Here is a 21301-nt window from a genome sequence, read left to right as displayed (position 1 = left end):
CGCTGCAGTTGTTTTTTTTTCTGCATCGCAGGGGCCGTTATATTTTTTCTTGACTCATAAAATCCATTATTTACTTTATCTTACCTCGAAGTCTCGTATTTTTATGACGACGACACGCAGCATGCAGCTACATAGTCCCTGTCGTAGGCCATAACAATCCCAGAGATGCATTTATTGGATCTCGTGGATCTCATCGAATGTGACAAACCGAGCACATCCATATTGAACCTGGGTTTTCCTCCGCCCCGGCATTCCGTGTGTCGTATTTTGTTGTCAGAAATCAGACATATGTTTATCGCGGAACCTCGATTTCGTTCAATGTTTCCGGCTTGAAGAAAAAATAGGTAATAGGGGTGAAGAATGAAAAAGACGATAAAAGTATACATACGTGTATTCCCTGCGTGGGGGAGTTGCAGTCTTTAGGTATGTGAATTCTTACATCGACTACGGGACAAAGAACAAATGAGGGCATATTTTATTAATTCATATTGTAAATAGGGTGAAATAGGCTTCAGAAAAAATTTTTTGATTCAAGACCAAAGTTTTGAAAATATAACATCCTCAAGACTGCATTTATAAACTCAATCGAAATGCAATTCGGGCCATTGTTTGATATCATTTTAGCCTCAACGTCAGATTATGACTCATTCCTTTTTAATAAAACAATAAACGATTGTCTAAGTCTGGAGTTTCCCCCATTGGCTTAACTTCATCACTTTCCTCTTTGCAGAGAAAAATGTTTACAAAACACACTGACAGTGGGGGAAACTCCAGACTTAGACAATCATATGATTGAATCTTCAACTAAAACAAAACAAACACAAAACAGCGAAGGCTCGCGCAAAACGGAATTTTGTAAATAAAATTCCAACGACATACTCACAGGTAACTGTGTTGATGTTATTTCAACTTAACAGAAATCGATGATTTCTTAGTTGAATCGTGCTGTCAGCTTGCAAATATTTTGTTCTGGTGTTTTTTGGGAAAGCCGAAAAGTGAGCATCATTCTCATTAACATGAGAATACTCGATGCTTAAAGAGTTCAGGTTTTCACTAAAAATTCATCATTTCAAAAACTGAAAAGCCAATTGATAATTCCCTTCGCCGGGATGAAATCATGATATTGGTAGCGATCAGTTAATTTTGCAAGCTGTCAGTGCGTTTTGTAAACATTTTTCTCTGCAAAGAGGAAATTGATGAAGTTAAGCCAATGGGGGAAACTCCAGACTTAGACAATCATATGATTGAATCTTCAACTAAAACAAAACAAACATAAAACAATAAACTCTTATTTTTGTTTAGTTTTCTTAAATTAAATGTTGTTACCTTTTGTTTTATTTTATTAGTTTCACTTTTTTTCATTTTCTTGTTAAGGTGCTAAAGTAAATCTGAACTTTTTTAATGAAATTTTTTAATATAATTCTTGTTTTTTTTAATATTACTTGGTGTGAGAGCTCTGTGTTTAGTTTTTGTGTTCTTTTTTCTTTGCATTTAGTTTCAGATTACAAATAAATATACAATACAAATGAAAAACACTATTTTTTTAAATTTAAAAGAAAAAACTTTAGCAAACAGCTTACAATTAAATACTTGAGGGTGTGGTTTTTTATTACTTTTTTGTTTCGTTTTTTTCTTAGTTTTCAATTTCTTTGTCAATTAAATAACAACAAATTATAATTAATAATAATAGATACATTACAAATCTATATTTATATATACCTATATAAATAATAAAGTATATATAAATGTTTTTTTATGATAATGGCGGGTATTCAAATTCAGTTTTTTGTTGTGTTTATCGAGTTACTTTACTATACTCTTTAGTTGCTTTCTTTTGTGTTGTTTAAAATTATATAATTACAATTTGGAAGTTTTGTTAAATTTTTGTCGGTTTGGTTTTTTTTCTGAAATATTAATTTTGTTATACACTAAAAAAGAAGGAGAAGAAGTTGGGATGGGTGTTTCGAGTAGATCATCTGTTATTATTTGACGAGTCTACCTTTTTATTTTTGCCAAGACAATATGGAACTGGTATAAGAAAATAGTATAGATATATAAACATGCATGTTATTAATGCTAAAAAGGAGCAATGTAACATCAAGGGATGAACTCATGTTCCTGGTTTCATAATTAACCTAATGCCAACGTCTTCTACATGCATATTTAATAATCATAGTCACACTCAAATTCCCTATATCAGTTACATACCATGTTAGCTTATGGGATAGAAAAGTTCTTGTTTAAAAATAACGAATTTTGTGTGTAAATTTTCTATGAAAACAACAGAGTCCAAAATGACACAAACTGTTTTTGGCCAAACTTTGGAAGTGTTTTGTTAGTTGGTTTTTAGTGGGGATGGATGAATGGTGGAGAAAATCTATGTAAAGCTATAAATCATAAAATGTACTAATGCTAGTACTACATCGTAAACCATGTTATCTCTTTCTGCATTCTGTTTTGCTCTTATGCTAATAATAATTGGGAGTTTTTTATGTTGTGTTATTGTTTATGAATTGAATTGCTGTCCTTCTTTGTATATAAGTATATTTCTTCTTCTGGTTTCCAGTTATCCTTATAGTTGGCAGCAATCTACATTAAAACTGCATCTCTAAAAAGAAGAGCTGACTGTCTGTTGTGTATGTGTGTGTATAGGCCTCGAGTAGTGGTAGTAGTATAGCAATGTTTCTTATATATCATCCATGTGAGATTTTACATGCACTTTTTGATCTTCCGTCAATTTTAGAATCTTTATTAGGCGGCGGCTTTTCTATATGCATTTCAATAATGTGGTCAATTCATTGATGGTATTCTCATATCATGCCAATTCATTTCAATGTTTGGCCATTTTGTTTGTAGACATGTCATCAATGGATTTGATACAAATACCGATTTTAGATCAGTTTCCAAAAGTATGGCAGAACCTTTGCAATAGCGAACCTAGAAAGATATAACAAAATGAATTTACATTAGTTTTATTCATTAATGAATCTGACCAAAAAGTCCATCAAAAATAAACAAATCGAAATAAAAACAAGTAAGAAAGTATCAGCCAACTGTGCTGACGGACCAAAAAAAAACAACAACGAAAACAACAACAACAACATAACCAAACCAAACACTATAATTATGCCATATATAAAATATATTGATTTTGTATCACGAGTTTGCTTTAAAATCAGTAGGTACCGTAATGTGGGGCTACACCAAATCATTAACATATACCAAACATTTTTCGTAACCAAACTTCCTCATAAAGGACTCGAAATATTAAATTACGTTAAAATAATTTTAAAAGATATTTTTGAAAAAGTTTTAGTGTTATCTTGCACAATAGCTGACAGGGTTTTGGAGTTTTTTTAGTCATTGGCCATTATCTTAGGAAATATTCACTAAATCCCGAAAAAAAATTACCACTGTAAATGAGGCCGCTAGAACAAACTACCGAAAAAAATAAAAACGATGCGATGAGGAGCTCTTAAACTTCACTTTTTCCGAATTTTGTGTGGGAGGTACCCGAAGGAGTGGACCGATATAGTCTATATTTCGATCCCATAATTGACTGGATGAAATAATACGATGTGCAAAGTCTGCACCAATCAGAAACTTCCTGCGAGAATTATCTTGCGGATTTGGCATTTTGGTTGGTGCCGTCAGGGTTTCTTGGAGCTTTTAGGCCAATATCTCAGGAAGTATGTACTTGCGCAAGAAAAAAATTTTACCATCGTAAAGGGAGCCGCAAGGACAACTTACTGAAAATATTGCAAGACCATCCGAGAGGAGCTCTTAAACTTCACTTTATCCGAATTTTGTGTGGGAGGAACCCCGAAGGAGTGGGCCCATATTCGAACCCGATCTATATCTGGAAGGAATAATACGATGTGCAAAGTTTGGACCGAATTGATTGCTCCCTTCGAGAGTTATCGTTCACACCATTTTACAGAAAAATTTTGAACTTTTGTGGGGAGGTACCAGAAGTAGTGGACCGATATGCCCCATCTTTGGTTCGAATCGGTTGATCCGTTCGAGAGTTATCGTTCGCACCAGCCAGACAGACGGATATTTTTCGTATCAAAGTGTATATGAGGAAAAGTCAAAATTTTTTAGTTTCCATGAAGCCAAGGTTTGCACTATTATAATACGCGAACTATTGTAGTTTACCAGTAACTATGACTATTGCTGGATTAATTTAGATGTTTTTGTACAAAGCTCAAAAATTTAGCAAATAAAATTCAATTTACGTGGTAGTTACGACCGCGTAAAGGAAAAAACATAGGTAAAAACACGTTGAAGCTAAACAGGTTTTTTACATTGCTATTCGATTTCTGATTAAACCATTCAAATGACGGACATCTGTCCGAAGTAAAAGTAGGAGAATACAAAATGAAGATTACACTTCTAATGTATCACTTTCCAAAATTTCCACTGCATCCACCTTTTATCGATGCTGACATTTTGAAGCCGGATTTCAGGTGTTTTTTGTATTTTTTATGTAACTGGGACGCGCAGTCGGATCTTTCAAAAAACCAATTATAGGATTAAAGAACTTGCGATTTCGCATAATCTGATATGTATATTGAGTATGTAGCCCACACAGCAGCAGAGTAATCTACTGCCAAAGGCCAAAATTTAGTGCGATATATTTTCTAAAAAACCTATTTTTTGGTACAGTGTTTACAATATCGTTTTGAGTGTGCTGGTACCCCGCGATATTTTAGTTTTTCGACGATCCGGATCATATGAATCACAGATCGTAAAAATCCATCTACTAGAACGGCGGAAATGGCTACTGCAAAAATTGAAAATTTGCGAAATGTGTTTTTGAAAATATCGCGGATTAAATCGCGTTTTCTGTGGATCGTTTCCTTTTCAATGAAGAAACTGACACATCACTCGAGTTTTTGCGAAAACAGTGGTTTAAAAAATTTAGTGCCATGGGAGCTTTATCCGATATATCCCAAAAATAGTGTGTGATGCTACATCCACGGTTCTTGATGGATTTTATCGAAATAGGTTTAGATCGATGTATTTTTTCATGGATGATAGTGAAATCGGATGCGCATAAAAAGTGTATGCACTTTGTGCAAATTATAAGCGTTATACAGTTTGTTGCACACTAAACTGCAGATGATGCTACATCTTAGCGGCCAAAGTAAATCCTAGCAAATGTGTACAAATTAAAAGAGAAGAATTCGCTGTGTTGTTAAACCGCATGCGCATCATGTGATTTTGAGGATTTTGCGATTTACACGCATTTCAAAAAGAACATTACTCGATACAGTTTTATTTCAAGAGTATACCTCATTAAAAGGAACCCAATATTTATTTGAACGATTTCCATATCTTCCGCTAGATGTTAGTGTGTATTGGAGAAGTGATTAGAATAAAAAATTCTATTTTTTGCGTGAAATTTCTCTAAAATAGAAGAATAACTCCGACAATTTTTCCTACATTTTTTCAACTAACTCACAAAATAAATTTTAATAAATATTTTCTCTTTCAAAAATTTTATAAATTTCCTCAATATATGTATCTTTTTGTTTTTGCTATAATATGCAAACCATTTAACGGATTTGTATAGTTTTGGTTTCATTTGAATCATCGCGATGTTTAGATTACGTACATATTTTTTTTAAATATTTTTAGGATGCGTAAACAGCCTGAATTTTATTAAAACAAGTTGCAAAGTACCATTTTTTTTAACTCTTTCTCAATTTCCGCGAAAACTTAAAACTTTTTCACTAATGTTATGGGGCCTCAGTAATCATATATTACGTAGGGAGCCCCTAATTAAGAGAGTTTCTCTATATAATGATTAGAGTCTTTTAAAGATTTTTTTCTTTTTATCAGAATTGAAACCGCCATAACTTTTGCGCGCAACAACCAAAATTAGTATCTCGAACAGATTTAAGAATGGGATTTTTTTCCCAATCTATGTACCAAAAATCTTTCATGTAGCTTAAAAAAAAATTTTAATTTTTTTTTATGGAAAACTAAAAAATTTTGTCTTTTCTTCATATACCCTTTCTAGCTAGGGTGTCCAAAACCGAAACCGGTTTTGAGTTACAAAACCGAAACCGGTTTTCACCAAAAACGTCATTTTCGGTTAACCGAAAAAACCGGTTATTTGTGTCGGTTAACCGGTTTTAAGAAAGTAGTAATATTTTTAAAATTACATTACAGTTGTATTCTTGAAAGTAAACTAAACTTAACTAACAAAAGGTACGGCTAAATTATAAATGTCAGATACCTTTAAACTTGAAAATATTTTGTGTACAATGGCACAACTCCAATATAGCTCACTTGAACGATCTATGAAAAAACTGTGTATACGTAATATCGCACGGTTGTTTGAATGACGTTATTCATACGTTTTTGAATTATTACAGTAAACTAAGAACTTGTCGGATTTAAGTTTGTAAAGGGTAACGATAAAAAAGTACATTTTGATTCCGGCACGATACTTTGAGGTTCTCAACGCAAGAAGGAGAATCCAGACTTAATGAAATGTAAATTTAATTCCTTTGGTACACAGTAAGGGCTTTTACTATTCTTAGGGCACAATTTCTGACTTATGTTTGCTGTCTCCACTTTAAGGTTGAATGTTAAATAACAAGGATAGTATCAGATAATTATATAATAACGAATTAGTTATAATTAATTTACCCCTTGCCGCACATTTTTAATCAAATATTTATCAATTATGAGCAATTTTGTACCTATTTTACAAAAACGGTTTAAACCGGTTAACCGGCTTTGAAAATTTTTGAAAACCGAAAACCGGTTTTTGAAAAAACTGAAAATTTCGGTTAACCGAAAACCGTTTTGTTTGGAAAAACCGGTTTTTTGGACACCCTATTTCTAGCCTAAAGGCTAAGCTAAGCTCTTCCAATCGAAAATCGGGAGGTACCGTGCTACGTGAGCTATATAAAGACGTCGAAAGTTTAATACCCTCAGGAAAGTTTAATACTCTCTTATGTAATAGTTTATACCCCCATAGAATAGTAAATACAAAATTTCATCCAGTTCGGGTTGCTAATAACGCTGAAACGTTCAAAATATCGAAAATCAGGAAGGACCGTTCTAAAAAATACCGAAAATCGGGAACGAAGAATAATTGTAAAATTTCAGCACTTTTGGTTGGATATTGAAGCTACTTACTTACTTAGTTGGTCCATTACAGAACATTTGTTCCATAGACCGAACTAAGAAAAGATCTCCAATTCTCTCTGTTTCGTGCTTCGCTTTTTGGAATACCGCGCCTTGTCATCTCATCATCCACTTGTTTGCGCCATCTATACTTTGGCCTGCCAATTCTGCGTGCACCGCCATGTGGCTCGAATTTATACGCCTTTTTAGCGGGTTCATCATCGCTCATTCTTAATATATGGCCTAGCCAACGCAATCGCTGCATCTCGATACGTTTAACTATATCGATGTCGTTATATAGCAGATACAGCTCGTGGTTCATACGACGTCGATATTCACCGTCAACGCAGATCGGTCCGTAGATCTTTCGAAGAATTTTTCTCTCAAACACGCCAAGCATTGCCTTATCTGCTTGCGCAAGTACCCGGGCTTCGGAAACATACATCAGCACGGGTAGTATCAGTGTTTTGTAAAGCGTTATTTTTGTTTGACGAGTTGTGGCTTTGTTTTTAAAGTGCTTACTTAAGCCAAAGTAGCATCTGTTGGCCAATACAATTCTTCTTTTTATTTCACAACTGATGTCGTTTGTCTTTTACTACCTCAAAATTATAGGAACCAACTTCAACAGTTGGTCCGATCTCAATGGACGCATTGCGCGTCGACACCATTAGCTTGGTCTTCTCGCCGTTTACCGCCAGACCCTATTTAGTAGATTCTCCTTCGACCTTCATAAAGGTATCGGTTACTTCTTTTACTGATCGTCCCATGATGTCTATATCATCAGCATAAGCAAGTAACATGTGGCTATTGGTGTAGATTGTGCCACTTCTTTTGACGTTTGCCTCTCGTATAACCTTTTCTAGCAGGATGTTGAAAAGGTCACACGAAAGGCTGTCTCCTTGCCTGAAACCTCTTTTGGTACAAAACTCCTCGGAGAGGTTCTTTCCTATTTTAACTGAAGATCTTGTGTCAGTTATAGTCATTTTACAAAGCCGAATGAGCTTTGCGGGGATACCAAATTCAGACATTGCTTGGAATACCTTTGAACGTAGCGGGCTGTCGAATGCTGCTTTATAATCGACAAAAAGGTGGTAGGTGTCGATCTGCATCTCTTGGGTCTTCTCCAGGATTTGGCGCAGGGTAAATATCTGGTCAATGGATAGGGAGAAGACTTATGCCTCTGTAGTTGGAGCGTAAAGTCTTATCTCCTTTCTTATGGACGGGACACAGGATGCTCAGGTTCCAATCGTCGGGTACGCGTTCTTCCTGCCAGATGGAGCTAACTAGCTGATGCATACACCTTATCAGCGTATCGCCTCCGGTTTTAAACTGCACGGCTGGTAGGCCATCAGCTCCTGCTACTTTATTATTCTTCAGCCGGTTTATTGCTGTCTTTACCTCATCTTGGCCGGGGGGTATACATTCAATACCGTCTTCTTGGATTGGATCTGGTATCTTCGTCGACTCCGCTACTATTGGATACCAACTTACTTACTTACTTACTTAGCTGGCCTTTTACAGAACATTTGTTCCATAAGCCGAACTAAGAAAAAATCTCCAATCCTCTCTGTTTGCTGCTGTATTTTCCCAATCTGGGATATGTAGCTTACTGATATCTCGTTTCACTTGTTCGCTCCAACGAAGCATTGGCCTTCCAGATCTGCGGGAACCTCCATGCGGCCCGTATTTATACGCCTTTTTAGCGGGTTCATCATCACTCATTCTTATAACATGGCCTAGCCATCGCAATCGTTGTATCTCGATTTGTTCAACTACATTGATGTCATTGTATAGTTGGTACACCTCGTTGTTCATACGACGCCGATATTCGCCGACAACACAGATTGGCCCGTAGATCTTTCGAAGAATTTTTCTCTCGAACACACCAAGCACTGCCTTATCTGCTTGAGCAAGTACCCATGCTTCGGAACCATACATTAGCACGGGTAGTATCAGTGTTTTGTAAAGTGTTACTTTTGTTTGACGAGAGGTGGCTTTCCTAAACTGCTTACTCAGCCCAAAGTAGCATCTGTTAGCCAACACTATTCTTCTTCGTATATGCCGCATTTTTCTCTTCGGTAGCAGCACGACACTCCTGGTCATACCATGGATTCCTTGGTGAAGGTCTCTGGTACCCAAGTACTGATTTTGCGGCTGTTTGCATGGAGTGGGCAATGTTTTGCCATTGTCCTGATATGTTACTGGGACGAGGAGTGCTTTGATTAAGCAGTTGGCCAGTTGAGTGGAATATGCTGTGGCTATCTGTTGTGATTGCAGCTTACCGATGTCAAACTTGCGTGTTGTGTCAGTTCGCACTTTGTTTGCTACGTTTAAAAAGGTACGTACCTTTGCCGCAACAAGGTAGTGGTCCGAGTCTATGTTTGCACCTCGGAACGATCGTACATCCAACACACTTGATGCACGTCTTCCATCTATCACAACGTGATCAATTTGATTTCTTGTTCTTTGATCTGGCGACAGCCAGGTGCCCTTATGAATATCGAGATGCTTAAATCTGGTACTGCTAACTACCATGTTTCTTACAGCTGCAAAGTCTATCAGCCTCATACCATTGTCAGATGTTTCACTGTGGAGACTGAATTTCCCGACTGTTGGGCCAAAGATATTACTTACTTACTTACTTAGCTGGCCCATTACAGAACATTTGTTCTATAGGCCGAACTAAGAAGAGATCTCCATTCCTCTCTATTTGTTGCTTTGCACTCTGGAATACCGCGCCTTTTCATCTCAACATCCACTTGTTTGCGCCATCTATTCCTTGGCCTGCCAATTCTGCGTGCACCGCCATGTGGCATGTATTCATACGCCTTTTTAGCGGGTTCATCATCGCTCATTCTTATGATATGGCCTAGCCAACGCAATCGCTGCATCTCGATACGTTTAACAATATTGATGTCGTTGTATAGCAGATACAGCTCGTGGTTCATGCGACGTCGATATTCACCGTCAACGCAGATTGGTCCGTAGATCTTTCGAAGAATTTTTCTCTCAAACACACCAAGCACTGCCATGTCTGCTTGCGCAAGTACCCAGGCTTCGGAGCCATACATCAGCACGGGTAGTATCAGTGTTTTGTAGAGCGTTATTTTTGTTTGACGAGATGTGGCTTTGTTTTTAAACTGCTTACTTAATCCAAAGTAGCATCTGTTGGCCAATACAATTCTTCTTTTTATTTCACAACTGATGTCGTTTGTTGTGTTGACGGAGGTGCCGAGGTAGACGAAGTCTTTTACTACCTCAATATTATAGGAACCAACTTCCACAGTCGGTCCGAGCTCAATGGACGCATTGCGCGTCGACACCATCAACTTGGTCTTCTCACCGTTTACCGCCAGACCCACTTTAGCAGATTCTCCTTCGACCTTTATAAAGGTATCAGTTACTTCTTTTACTGATCGACCCATGATGTCTATATCATCAGCATAAGCAAGTAACATGTGGCTATTGGTGTAGATTGTGCCACTTCTTTTGACGTTTGCCTCTCGTATAACCTTTTCCAGCAGAATGTTGAAGAGATCACACGAAAGGCTGTCTCCTTGTCTGAAACCTCTTTTGGTACCAAACTCTTCGGAGAGGTTCTTTCCTATTTTAACTGAGGACCTCGTGTCAGTTAAAGTCATTTTACAAAGCCGGATGAGCTTTGCGGGAATACCAAATTCAGACATGGCTTGGAATACCTTTGAGCGCAGCGGGCTGTCGAAGGCTGCTTTATAATCGACAAAAAGGTGGTAGGTGTCGATCTGCATCTCTTGGGTCTTCTCCAGGATTTGCCGCAGGGTAAATATCTGGTCAATGGTGGACTTGCCAGGTCTAAAGCCGCATTGGTATGGTCCAATAATCTCGTTGACCATTGGCTTTAGTCGTTCGCACAATATCCCTGACACGATCTTGTAGGCAATAGGGAGTAGACTTATGCCCCTATAGTTAGAGCATACAGTCTTATCTCCCTTCTTGTGGACGGGGCACAGGATACTCAGGTTCCAATCGTCGGGTACTCGTTCTTCCTGCCAGATGGTGCTAACTAGCTGATGAATACACCTTATCAGCGTGTCGCCTCCGGTTTTGAACAGCTCGGCTGGTAAGCCATCGGCCCCTGCTGCCTTATTATTCTTCAGCCGATTTATTGCTGTCTTTACCTCATCTTGGCTGGGCAGTATACATTCAATACCATCTTCTGGGATTGGGACTGTGGTATCTTCGTCGTCTTCGCTGCTATTGGATACCAACAGATTTGAAAAATGTTCTTTCCATATCCTGAGTACACTATCTGTATCAGTTACCAAATTACCTTGCTGGTCTCTACAGGAGGATGTGCCTGTACCAAAGCCATCAGTTTGATGCTTGACTCTTTGGTAGAATTTTCGGACTTCATTCTGGCTCCTGTACATCTCGATTTTTTCACACTCCCGCTTTTCCATCTCTCTCTTTTTCCTGCGGAAAAGACGTTTCTCCTCTCTCCTTTTCTCCCTGTATCTCTCTCGTGCGCTACGCGTTGCTACGGATTGTAAAGTAGCCTTATATGCCGCATTTTTCTCTTCGGTGGCAGCACGACACTCCTCATCATACCATGGATTCCTTGGTGGAGGTCTCTGGTATCCAAGTATGGATTTTGCGGCTGTTCGCATGGAGTGGGCAATGCTTTGCCATTGCGCTGATATGTTATCGGGATGAGGAGGGCTTTGATTAAGCAATTGGGCTAGTTGAGTGGAATATGCTGTGGCTATCTGTTGTGATTGCAGCTTACCGATGTCTAACTTTCGTGTTGTGTCTGCTCGTACTTTGTTTGCTACGTTTAAGCGGGTGCGTACCTTTGCTGCAACAAGGTAGTGGTCCGAATCAATGTTTGCGCCTCGGAACGATCGAACATCCAACACGCTCGATGAATGTCTTCCATCTATCACAACATGATCAATTTGGTTTCTTGTTTTCTGATCTGGAGACAGCCAGGTGCCCTTATGAATATCGAGATGATTAAATCTGGTACTGCTAACTACCATGTTTTTTGCAGCTGCAAAGTCTATCAGTCTCATACCATTGTCAGATGTTTCACTGTGGAGACTGAATTTCCCGACTGTTGGGCCAAAGATATTCTCCTTTCCAATTTTGGCATTAAAATCGCCTAGAATGATTTTAATGTCATGGGCAGGGCAACGGTCATATGTTTCTTCTAAGCACTCGTAAAATATATCTTTGGTCTGTTCGTCCTTTTCTTCAGTGGGAGCATGAGCGCAAATAAAGCTGATGTTGAAGAATTTAGCTTTTATTCGAATTGCAGCAAGTCTTTCATTCACTGGAGTGAAGCTGGATACAAGATGTTTTAGTCTCCGACTAACTACGAATCCACAACCAAACTCATGCTTTACGTCATGGCAGCTATAATACAGTGCGTCACCTTTAGGTGTTGTTGTGACGCCTTTCCCAATCCATCGTATTTCCTGTATGGCAGTAATATCGGTCTTGTACTTTTCAAGTACGTCTGCCAATGCGAAGACTGCACCTTCTCTATAAAGAGTGCGAACATTCCAGGTGCAGATTCGCAGATCATGGTCCTTAAGACGTTTGCGGGGTTCGTCAACTTTAGAGGGGTTTGTTTTTCTTTTCTTTCGTTTTTTCATAGTAGGCTGTTTTTTCTAGGGGAGGGTTACTAACCCGACGCCCAAACCCAGGTTTTTAACGTTCTTATGGGTGAACGCGCGGCACATGTTAGCTCACTACCTTTAACGGGTGTTAAAGGCAGTTCCCCAGGTGACACCACGGGGAGGTCAGTGTCCACTTGGGATGAAAGAGGGACCAAGATAAATCCTGGGCTTTGCCATGTTAAAACCGGTCAGGACCGTTCCTTGGTATCTTCCATCCCCTACGTCACCCAAAGATATTCTCCTTTCCAATTTTGGCATTAAAATCGCCTAGTATAATTTTAATGTCATGGGCAGGGCAACGGTCATAAGTTTTTTCTAAGCGCTCATAAAAAATATCTTTGGTCTGTTCGTCCTTGTCTTCAGTGGGAGCATGAGCGCAAATAAAGCTGATGTTGAAGAATTTTGCTTTTAATCGAATTGTAGCGAGTCTTTCATTCACTGGGGTGAAACTGGAGACCAGATGTTTTAACCACCGATAAACTACAAATCCGCAACCAAACTCATGCTTTGGATCATGGCATCTATAATACAGTGCGTAACCTTTAGGTGTTGTTGTGACGCCTTTTCCCAATCGATCGTATTTCCAGTATGGCAGTAATGTCGGGCTTGTACTTTTCAAGTACATCTGCCAATGCGTAAACTGCACCTTCTCTATAAAGAGTGCGAACATTCCAGGTGCAGATTCGCAGAGCATGGTCCTTAAACGTTTGCGGGGGTTGTCAACTTTTGAGGGATTTGTTTTTCTTTTCTTTCGTTTTTTCATAGTAGGCTGTTTTTCTATTGGACGCTTACTAACCCGAAGCCCAAACCCAAGTTTTTAACGTTCTTATGGGTGAACGGGATATTGAAGCTACAAACTTAAAAATACCGAAAATGGGGAGGCAATTTGAAAACGTGGACCTATACCAACAATGGTCTTTTGGAATGTTTAATACCATTATCGAATACTAAATACCAAATTTCATCCAGTTTGGTATGTTAATGACCCTGAAATCCTTAAAATACGAAAATCGGGAGGTACCATTCTATGGGGGCGATATTAAAAAGTGGACCGATATAACCCATTTTTAATTCCAAACATCCTAGGAGTAATATAAACTTCTATACCCAGTTACAAATCTCTATCTTAAATGCTTTAACTCGACCTCATCAGTACAAAAGACTTCCGTAGCAGGAACATCAAAAATGTCATGAGCCCAGCGGGTGAAAACACAATTAGGCATGTCATACTACGCGCTTGCAAAAAATATATAACTACGGGCAGGATAAAAAATAAGGCCCAGAACCTGGGAAGCTGGCTCACTTGGGGATTTCCTATCGACCTATAACACACACTTCCCATTAATCACTAAGCATTTCCACCTTGCCAACACGGCAGCGGCCTGCCAACCCAACATCAAACCGATGCTTCTACATTGTTGTTGTTGTACGTCCTTCTACGTAGGTTTATATGCTGTTACAACAACAAAAACCTTGCCGACCACCAACACGGCTTCCGAGTTGGAATGGATACTGTTACAGCACTCAGTGAGGTAACCTCCAGAATAATCGAAGGGCTCAGCAGCAATTCTTGTGGCATTGGATTTGTTGTCCATGTAACGGCTGTAGCAGTAACAAACGCAAAAAACCTGTACAGCCTGTACTGTCCGGACCTGACGGTCTAGCCACAAAAATGCAAAAAAAAAAACATTTTGGCCCAAAGGGCATAATTGTCGATATCACCCCAGATATGTGGAAACCTTGCAAAATTGTACTTGTATCAGCCCCAAAATCGTCTGGCACCCTAATACAGCATTAAAGGTTAATACCGCCTTAAAAGTACACATAAATGCACTGCAGTGTACCTCCCCAAATCAAATCACATTTTCAAAGCAACCTCCGAAACTCCCACCTGATGGGGGTGGACAAACACACCCTTCCCTCTTGAACACAATGTTGTCTCCAGACATAACCATCGTTTCCTGACATTATGTCCTGTCAAATGACGTCACCTTGCTATCTGTCGTTTTTCTTGGATCAGACTATCTCCCAGCACGGCAACAGCGCTGCTAGTCATCTCCACATGTATCTGTCGAGGACTCAACCAGAGCAAGCCGTGATAGTGCGACTTGACATATCAAAAGCCATAGATATGGTCAAGCACTCTACGCTGTTGGATGACATTAAGCAGACTAACCTTCGGCCACATTACTTTCCGATGTAAACTTTAAAAACGCCGATACAGTGTCTCAGATTTTCAGCTCTACTTTCATAATCTACGCAGGTTTTCCCATCATTTTGAAAAAAATTGAATTTTGTTGCACAGTGTTACCAAAGCTATCATTTCATAATCCGATGGCTTAAAGCACACTTACCTTATTACCCTCATTTGATCCTGGTATGCCATTATAATGCATCAAATCAAAGGTGTCGGGGGTTGAACGTTTTTCTTGGGGGAAAAATTCATCCATAAATGCATTAAGTAATATTATACCCAAGCCTTCAGGATCCAAGCGTCTTTGCATTATTTCCACACTGCAATTGGGAGACTGATAAAATTCTTTGTATTTAGTATAAAGGACAATTATACTCACTACTCTGCTTCACTGACTAAATCCAAAGCTGCCAAGACATCCTGCAAGACAGGGGTAGGTATGAAATTATTACCATCTGGATCATATGACTTAAAGACACGACGGGCTATTTCCGATGGTGTTTCGGGCGAGACAAGCCTCTTTTCATTGCTAAATAACACTGCAACGAATAAAAAAAAATAAAATTATTTTTTTTAATTTTATATTTATTTCTATTTACCAGTTAAATGAGTTTCTGAACCCATAACCCACACCGGATTTCGTGGGTTTTTATAAAACGATCCGACGGTACAGTATCGCATTTGTTCCATCAATGTAATGAAACCAATATCACTTTGTTCATCAATACCACGCAGCTTTAGACCGCCAACATCCTGATCATTATCCCAGACATGGGCCACAGCTCGACCGGTTAACATTAAATTTATCAATGCCTGTGATCCATAACCATAGGTATTGTGTATTAAGGGCTCTGATGTATCCAGCAGTTCAGAATTAACATTCTCTATCCCCTTTGTCAACAAGACGGTATACATAAAAAGTAAAACACCATATTTGGCAGATAACACATCAAAATTATGCGTATAGTATCTTTCCAATTCTTCAATATTATTGAAATAGATAACTTGTAGGCGATTATGGTATTCTTCCGGTGAAATTTCTTCATCGGCAGTTGATGTTAGACACGATGATGATGATAGATCACCACCACTATCAGGACCAGCAGCACCACTACCTGACGCTGTATCAATTGTATTTAAATTAGCAGCATCATCATCACATATATCACTTTCTACATCCGTTGCTGGCGTTTCTTTGGCTTCGGAACACTGATCAACAGGTAAGGTTACTAAACGTAAACGTTGTGCTTTACATTTACTTAATATGGTACATAGGGCTTGGATTAAGAGACTTTTACATTTATCGGGTGTCAACTGAAAGAGGAAAGAATACATTTTAATATATGTATTTTAGAGAAGAAATGGTGAAATATTTATACTCACATCTTTAAGAAAATGACCAGGTGTATCCATAATAAGGATCTTTAGAATGTAGGCTTGCACGGGAGCAATCACAGCACAGGGACCACCTTGCTTTTGTACCAAAGCTGATGGCTCAACATCACTAAATTCAAAACCTGTTGAATAAGAGAAGAAAAAATATTGAAATAAGTCGAAGGAATTACTCGTGTTGTTTTGTTTAAATCCCTGTTAAGCTAAGCTGTTGGGAATGTGATCTATTAACAGTATTATTCAGTTTTCCCAGAATGACAGATGTGTCACAATGTTGGATAATTCCACATAGTTTGAATATGAAAATTACATCACTGCAAATAATAAGCCAGCAGAAAAAGTGCTGTTAACAAAACACTGTCGACTGGCAGCATCCTGATGTCCTCTTGGAGATTGTCGTTGTTGGCCATTTGGGCACTAGCCCTTGAAATTTTTAGTGAAATGTTTTTTGGTAATTTACAGAATTCTCTACTTTGCCGGTAATATAGGACATTCATACGACGGCGATTAATACCTTTCAAATGCCGTACAAATCTCCGAGTGTTTGTGGTGAAAGAGACCTTTGAGGCCTGTTCATACCTACTAAAGGTGACCTAAATTACAAATAATTTAAAAAAACACGTTACCTATTGACTATAGAGCTGTTAGCCCTTCCTCCTTTCTACTGAAATTATTCGGGCATGTTCTGTCATTCACCTCTGCACCTCACGTGTATCGAATACACCTAAAGCTGTTCTGCAACACACTTTACACCTAATTGGGGTGTATTCCTCACACTGTAATTTTGATGGCGGGAGCTGAGTGAATCCTTATTTTTTAAAGAAACTAATTGCAAATTCCTACAAAAAGCTGCTTAGGACTAAAATTTAATGTGTTTTCTATGAGTATTTAAAAAAAATATTTAATTTTCTTAACACAATATATTTTTCTTAAAGTACCAAATTCAACATGTACGCGCTCTTGTAGAAGTTCGTTTCTTTGTTTACCCTGTTTCGTAAACAATCAAACGAACAAAGCGTACATACCCACACACGCATGTGTATTCGTTGATGCCCCAACGCAGACTGATATGTTTTTCATTGTAAATGATAAAGTTTGAAAGCTGTAATAAAGCTTTCCAAAGTTCTTTCGTGAAATATGAAAGCTCTTTTCACGTGAAACACAGAACATCAATTGCTTTCACAGGTGAAGTGCATGTGTGATGTGAAATGGATACACCGTGAATTCCGGAACATGCCCGATTGAGAAGAAATGTTTCATAATGAAGGTTTGTCAGGTTCGTTGAAGAAGTGTAGTGTGGGCACAGTGTTATTCTTGTCTATAGAAATTGAGGCATCTCGTGGCAGATGATATTCTACAGCTATTACAGAGGATGTACTCCGATGGTTTTTTATGACATTTTCGACTTCATCTGCCTAGAGGTTCTCTCTTGTAACGTTCGACCTCTCTTTCTAGATTATGAATATACCTCCTGACATGCCTTGGCTGGGAGGTTCTATCCACACTATGACGATTTAGATGGCTCTCACGTTAACACTCGAGCAAATACTGCAACGAGAGCATGCCATTGTGCTGCTGTACTGGAAGAATCTTGTCTCATCATGCATATGGTCCACTGAAGACATGAGGAGATACCCTTTTGAAGTTCGCTACATTTTTGACAGGTTTGAATATTTTTCCATCGCATTGCACTTATATTTGCGTACCATACTGGCGATGCATAGCTTACCACAGACCGACCTAACGCGATATGTGTGGTCATCAATGTTTATTTATTTGCACCCAAGTGCTGCCGGCTAGGGACTGGAGGACCTTGTTCCTACATCTCAGCTCGTCGCAGATAGCTGTGGCATGCACGGACAACATGAGCATGCTGCCAAATGGGACCCTAGAATTTTTGGGGTAGTTTTGGTCGGAATTCTGCTACCATCGACCATGACATTCAACCCTGTTCTCACCTCTGCCGTCCATGTGATGAACCGAGTGACAGATATTTGCATATTCCTCGGGTAGAAAAAGTGGTAAGATCAGTCAAATAGGAGTTCAGCCAAATTACATCAGGAAAAGTAGCTGACGCCAAGATCGTGCAATCGCCCGAATACGTTACGATCTCAATGCCGTCTAGAGGGGGCGGAATTCAAGAGAGGTAGAAGTTAAACATTCCCGAAGTTTCACCCTTTTTACTGAATTCCACGTACGACTGGCGACCACATATATAATTGATTGTCTAACGTTTCAAACTTGGGCGGAGAGTAGTCTGCTCGATGTCGTCAAACCGTGTGGAATGCAGTGTCAAAGGCTTTTGACAAGTTCTATCATAAGCTTTGCTCTGGTTGAGTCCTCGACTAATATATGTGAAGATGGCGGGCAGCGCGTTTGTCGTGCTGTGCTGCTTACGAAATCCACGCAGATGATCGGCAACTGGATAGCTGTTTCTTACTCTGAGAAAAACTAAAGCTTCAAGGGTCTTTGCTACGGGTGACAAAAGCGAAATCGACCTGTGTGATTCACCTTTGCTAGCGGGACAATACTGTGCATTTTTCGGCATCCGGTACATCCATGGGGATTCCATCAAGGCCCAACGCTTTGGATGGTTTAGCGTTCCTTACGACATTCGCAACATCTTCCTCAACAGGAAGAGATCTAATACGACGTAGTACTTTTCTCTTCGCCTTGTCACTCCCGTGGTGCTCGACAAACTGTCGATTCAAGTAACTTGCGCACATCTTCGCGTCAATCAACGTAACGTCGCCAAACGTGACTGAGGTCCTATATTCCTTCTTTTCAAGGTTCGAGATTGCCCACAATTCACTTTTTCGGCTCCAATGTTGCAACTCTTTAAAGGATTCAGCCACTTGTACCGCTTATACTCACCGACAACCTGTCACTGGGGTTGGCACGACGAAGCTCATCACGCTCACTTGTTAATCCCATCGACTCAGCTGGGAAATTCGGGAGCACTTTGGGTATTCGACCAGCAGGTATATAGCGAAGATGTTCCCGAACGTCTTTTTGCGGGATGTATAGGTTCAGCAACTGCCGTGGTAGGCAGTCCAACACCTGACTGGTCATTAGAGCCAGTCTCAAGCGAGGTAAATCTGTATTGAACAGACTGGTGTAGTAGGAAAGCTAATCCCCCACCTCCACTTCTGGTGCGATCCTTCCTCAGTACGTCGGAAACATCACAACGCTGTAAGCTGCAGTTGTTGAGATTGATTTCCTGCACCGCTACGCCCATGAAATTCTTCCGACTCATCAAGTAAACTACTTCCTCAAAGAGTTCGGGAAGTCTACTGATGCAAACGATTATTCAATGTTTTGAAGAGTGTAATTTTTGATTCAGGAGAGGTGGCTTCAGTTCTAAACTGTTAGAAAGTCCATTGTAGAATCTGTTGAATAATGAAACTAATGCACATTAAATGCTGAGAGACGTCAGACAAAAGATTCCTCATAAAGTCCAAAACGGAATACGCGAAAAACTTCACTTTAAAATATATACGATTTCAAGGATGATCGGCTTCGGCCGGGAATTTATGAATTCCATCTATGGACAGATTCGGAACAAGACGGAAATACGACCGCACACCCACAGGTAGGTCTCGTTGCCCTGATCACAATAATATATATATTGCCTTCATGTGGTCCATACTTCCCGAGATATAGGCCATTAAAGCTCCAAATTTTCTTTTAAATTATAATTTTCTTTTGCAATAGCCGGCCTTCGGCCGGGGAATTAAGACTTTCTGCTATGGACAGGTACAAGCCTCGGGAACGGGCACAAAATTTTCTTTTAAATTAAATTTTTTCTAAATAGCCGGCTTTCGGCCGGGGACTTAAGACTTTCACCTATGGACAAGTGCAAATCTAGGGAATGAAAACAAAACTTTATTTTATATTATTAATTTTTCTCTAATTAGCCGGCCTTCGTCTACATATTTTCGGAACTTTAAAGGCCTATATCTCGGGAAGTATGGACTACATCTAGACGATATATATATTTTTGTGATCAGGGCAACGAGAAAATATGGAAAATATGTATTGTAGCATTAACATTTCACCCAAAAGGTAACTATTATTAATTGATCAATTAGACAATACAGGTTTTACAATACCAAACAATTTATGCCGGTACAAATACAAAATACAAATTCAAAAACAATGCAAACACAAAAATAGCGGCAATATGGTCAATTTCCAAAGCAAAATGAAAATGAACACACAAACAAAACAACAGCACGAAGTGGGGGCAGTGGAGGGGCCAAACGCAATGGGTTGAATAAAATTGCATTGGCTTTATTCTGGCACAGATGACTCATCTTTCATGGAATTTCAATTATTTTTAAAATAAAAAATTAAAAATAACAACAATATACAACCCACCTCACAACCCCCTCAGTTTCATGAAAAATGAAAACAAAACACAAGACACACACGTTTCTAGATAAACAAGCAAAGTGCGGAAGCAGCAAGGGAGAGTAGGGAACGAGGGAAATGAGGAGAAATCTAATAAATACAAAGTAACAGCAGGTGTCAATAAGAAATTTTTGACAATCCCCTCCCATAGGGAAGGTAGGGGAATAACCTAAGCCAAATAATATGCAGCATCACACAAATTTAGTTTGATTTAATAACCAGAATACCATATAAATTAATGTAAAATGTTTTTCTTTTTTCAGTACCCACACCCACCTTGAGACCAACGGCGAAACACATCTAGCCGTATATTTGGTCCCCATAATAAATTACGTATTTCTTGCAATTCTCGCGCATCCTTGGCCGTTAATGCATTACTTCTGCCTGCATCCACAGCAGAGGGAGTTAATCCAGCACTCCCACTTGTAGTGGCCTGATACTGCTGCTGCTGTTGCTGGTGCAATTCTGATGTCTCACTTTTAGTATGTTCGCCCAT

At 39.1% G+C, this 21301-nt stretch overlaps 1 protein-coding gene across 1 annotated transcript; it reads right to left on the bottom strand.

The window, feature by feature from the left end:
- Positions 1-1828: 1828 nt before the first annotated feature.
- On the bottom strand, positions 1829-21301 carry LOC141399213 (ubiquitin carboxyl-terminal hydrolase MINDY-3 homolog). The gene is made up of 6 exons (XM_073977524.1): positions 21082-21301; positions 16384-16517; positions 15600-16314; positions 15380-15539; positions 15161-15320; positions 1829-2937 (listed from the first exon to the last, which is right to left on the bottom strand). The coding sequence occupies exons 1-6, from the start codon at positions 21299-21301 to the stop codon at positions 2791-2793; spliced, it is 1536 nt and encodes a 511-aa protein (XP_073833625.1). The 3' UTR covers positions 1829-2790.

This window comes from Musca autumnalis, unplaced genomic scaffold (genome assembly GCF_047663935.1).
Source record: "Musca autumnalis isolate F117 unplaced genomic scaffold, ASM4766393v1 scaffold_3, whole genome shotgun sequence".
Classification (NCBI taxonomy): Eukaryota; Metazoa; Arthropoda; class Insecta; order Diptera; family Muscidae; genus Musca; species Musca autumnalis.
The sequence above is the reverse complement of the archived record's forward strand: the minus strand, read 5'-3'. Positions and strand labels throughout refer to the sequence as shown.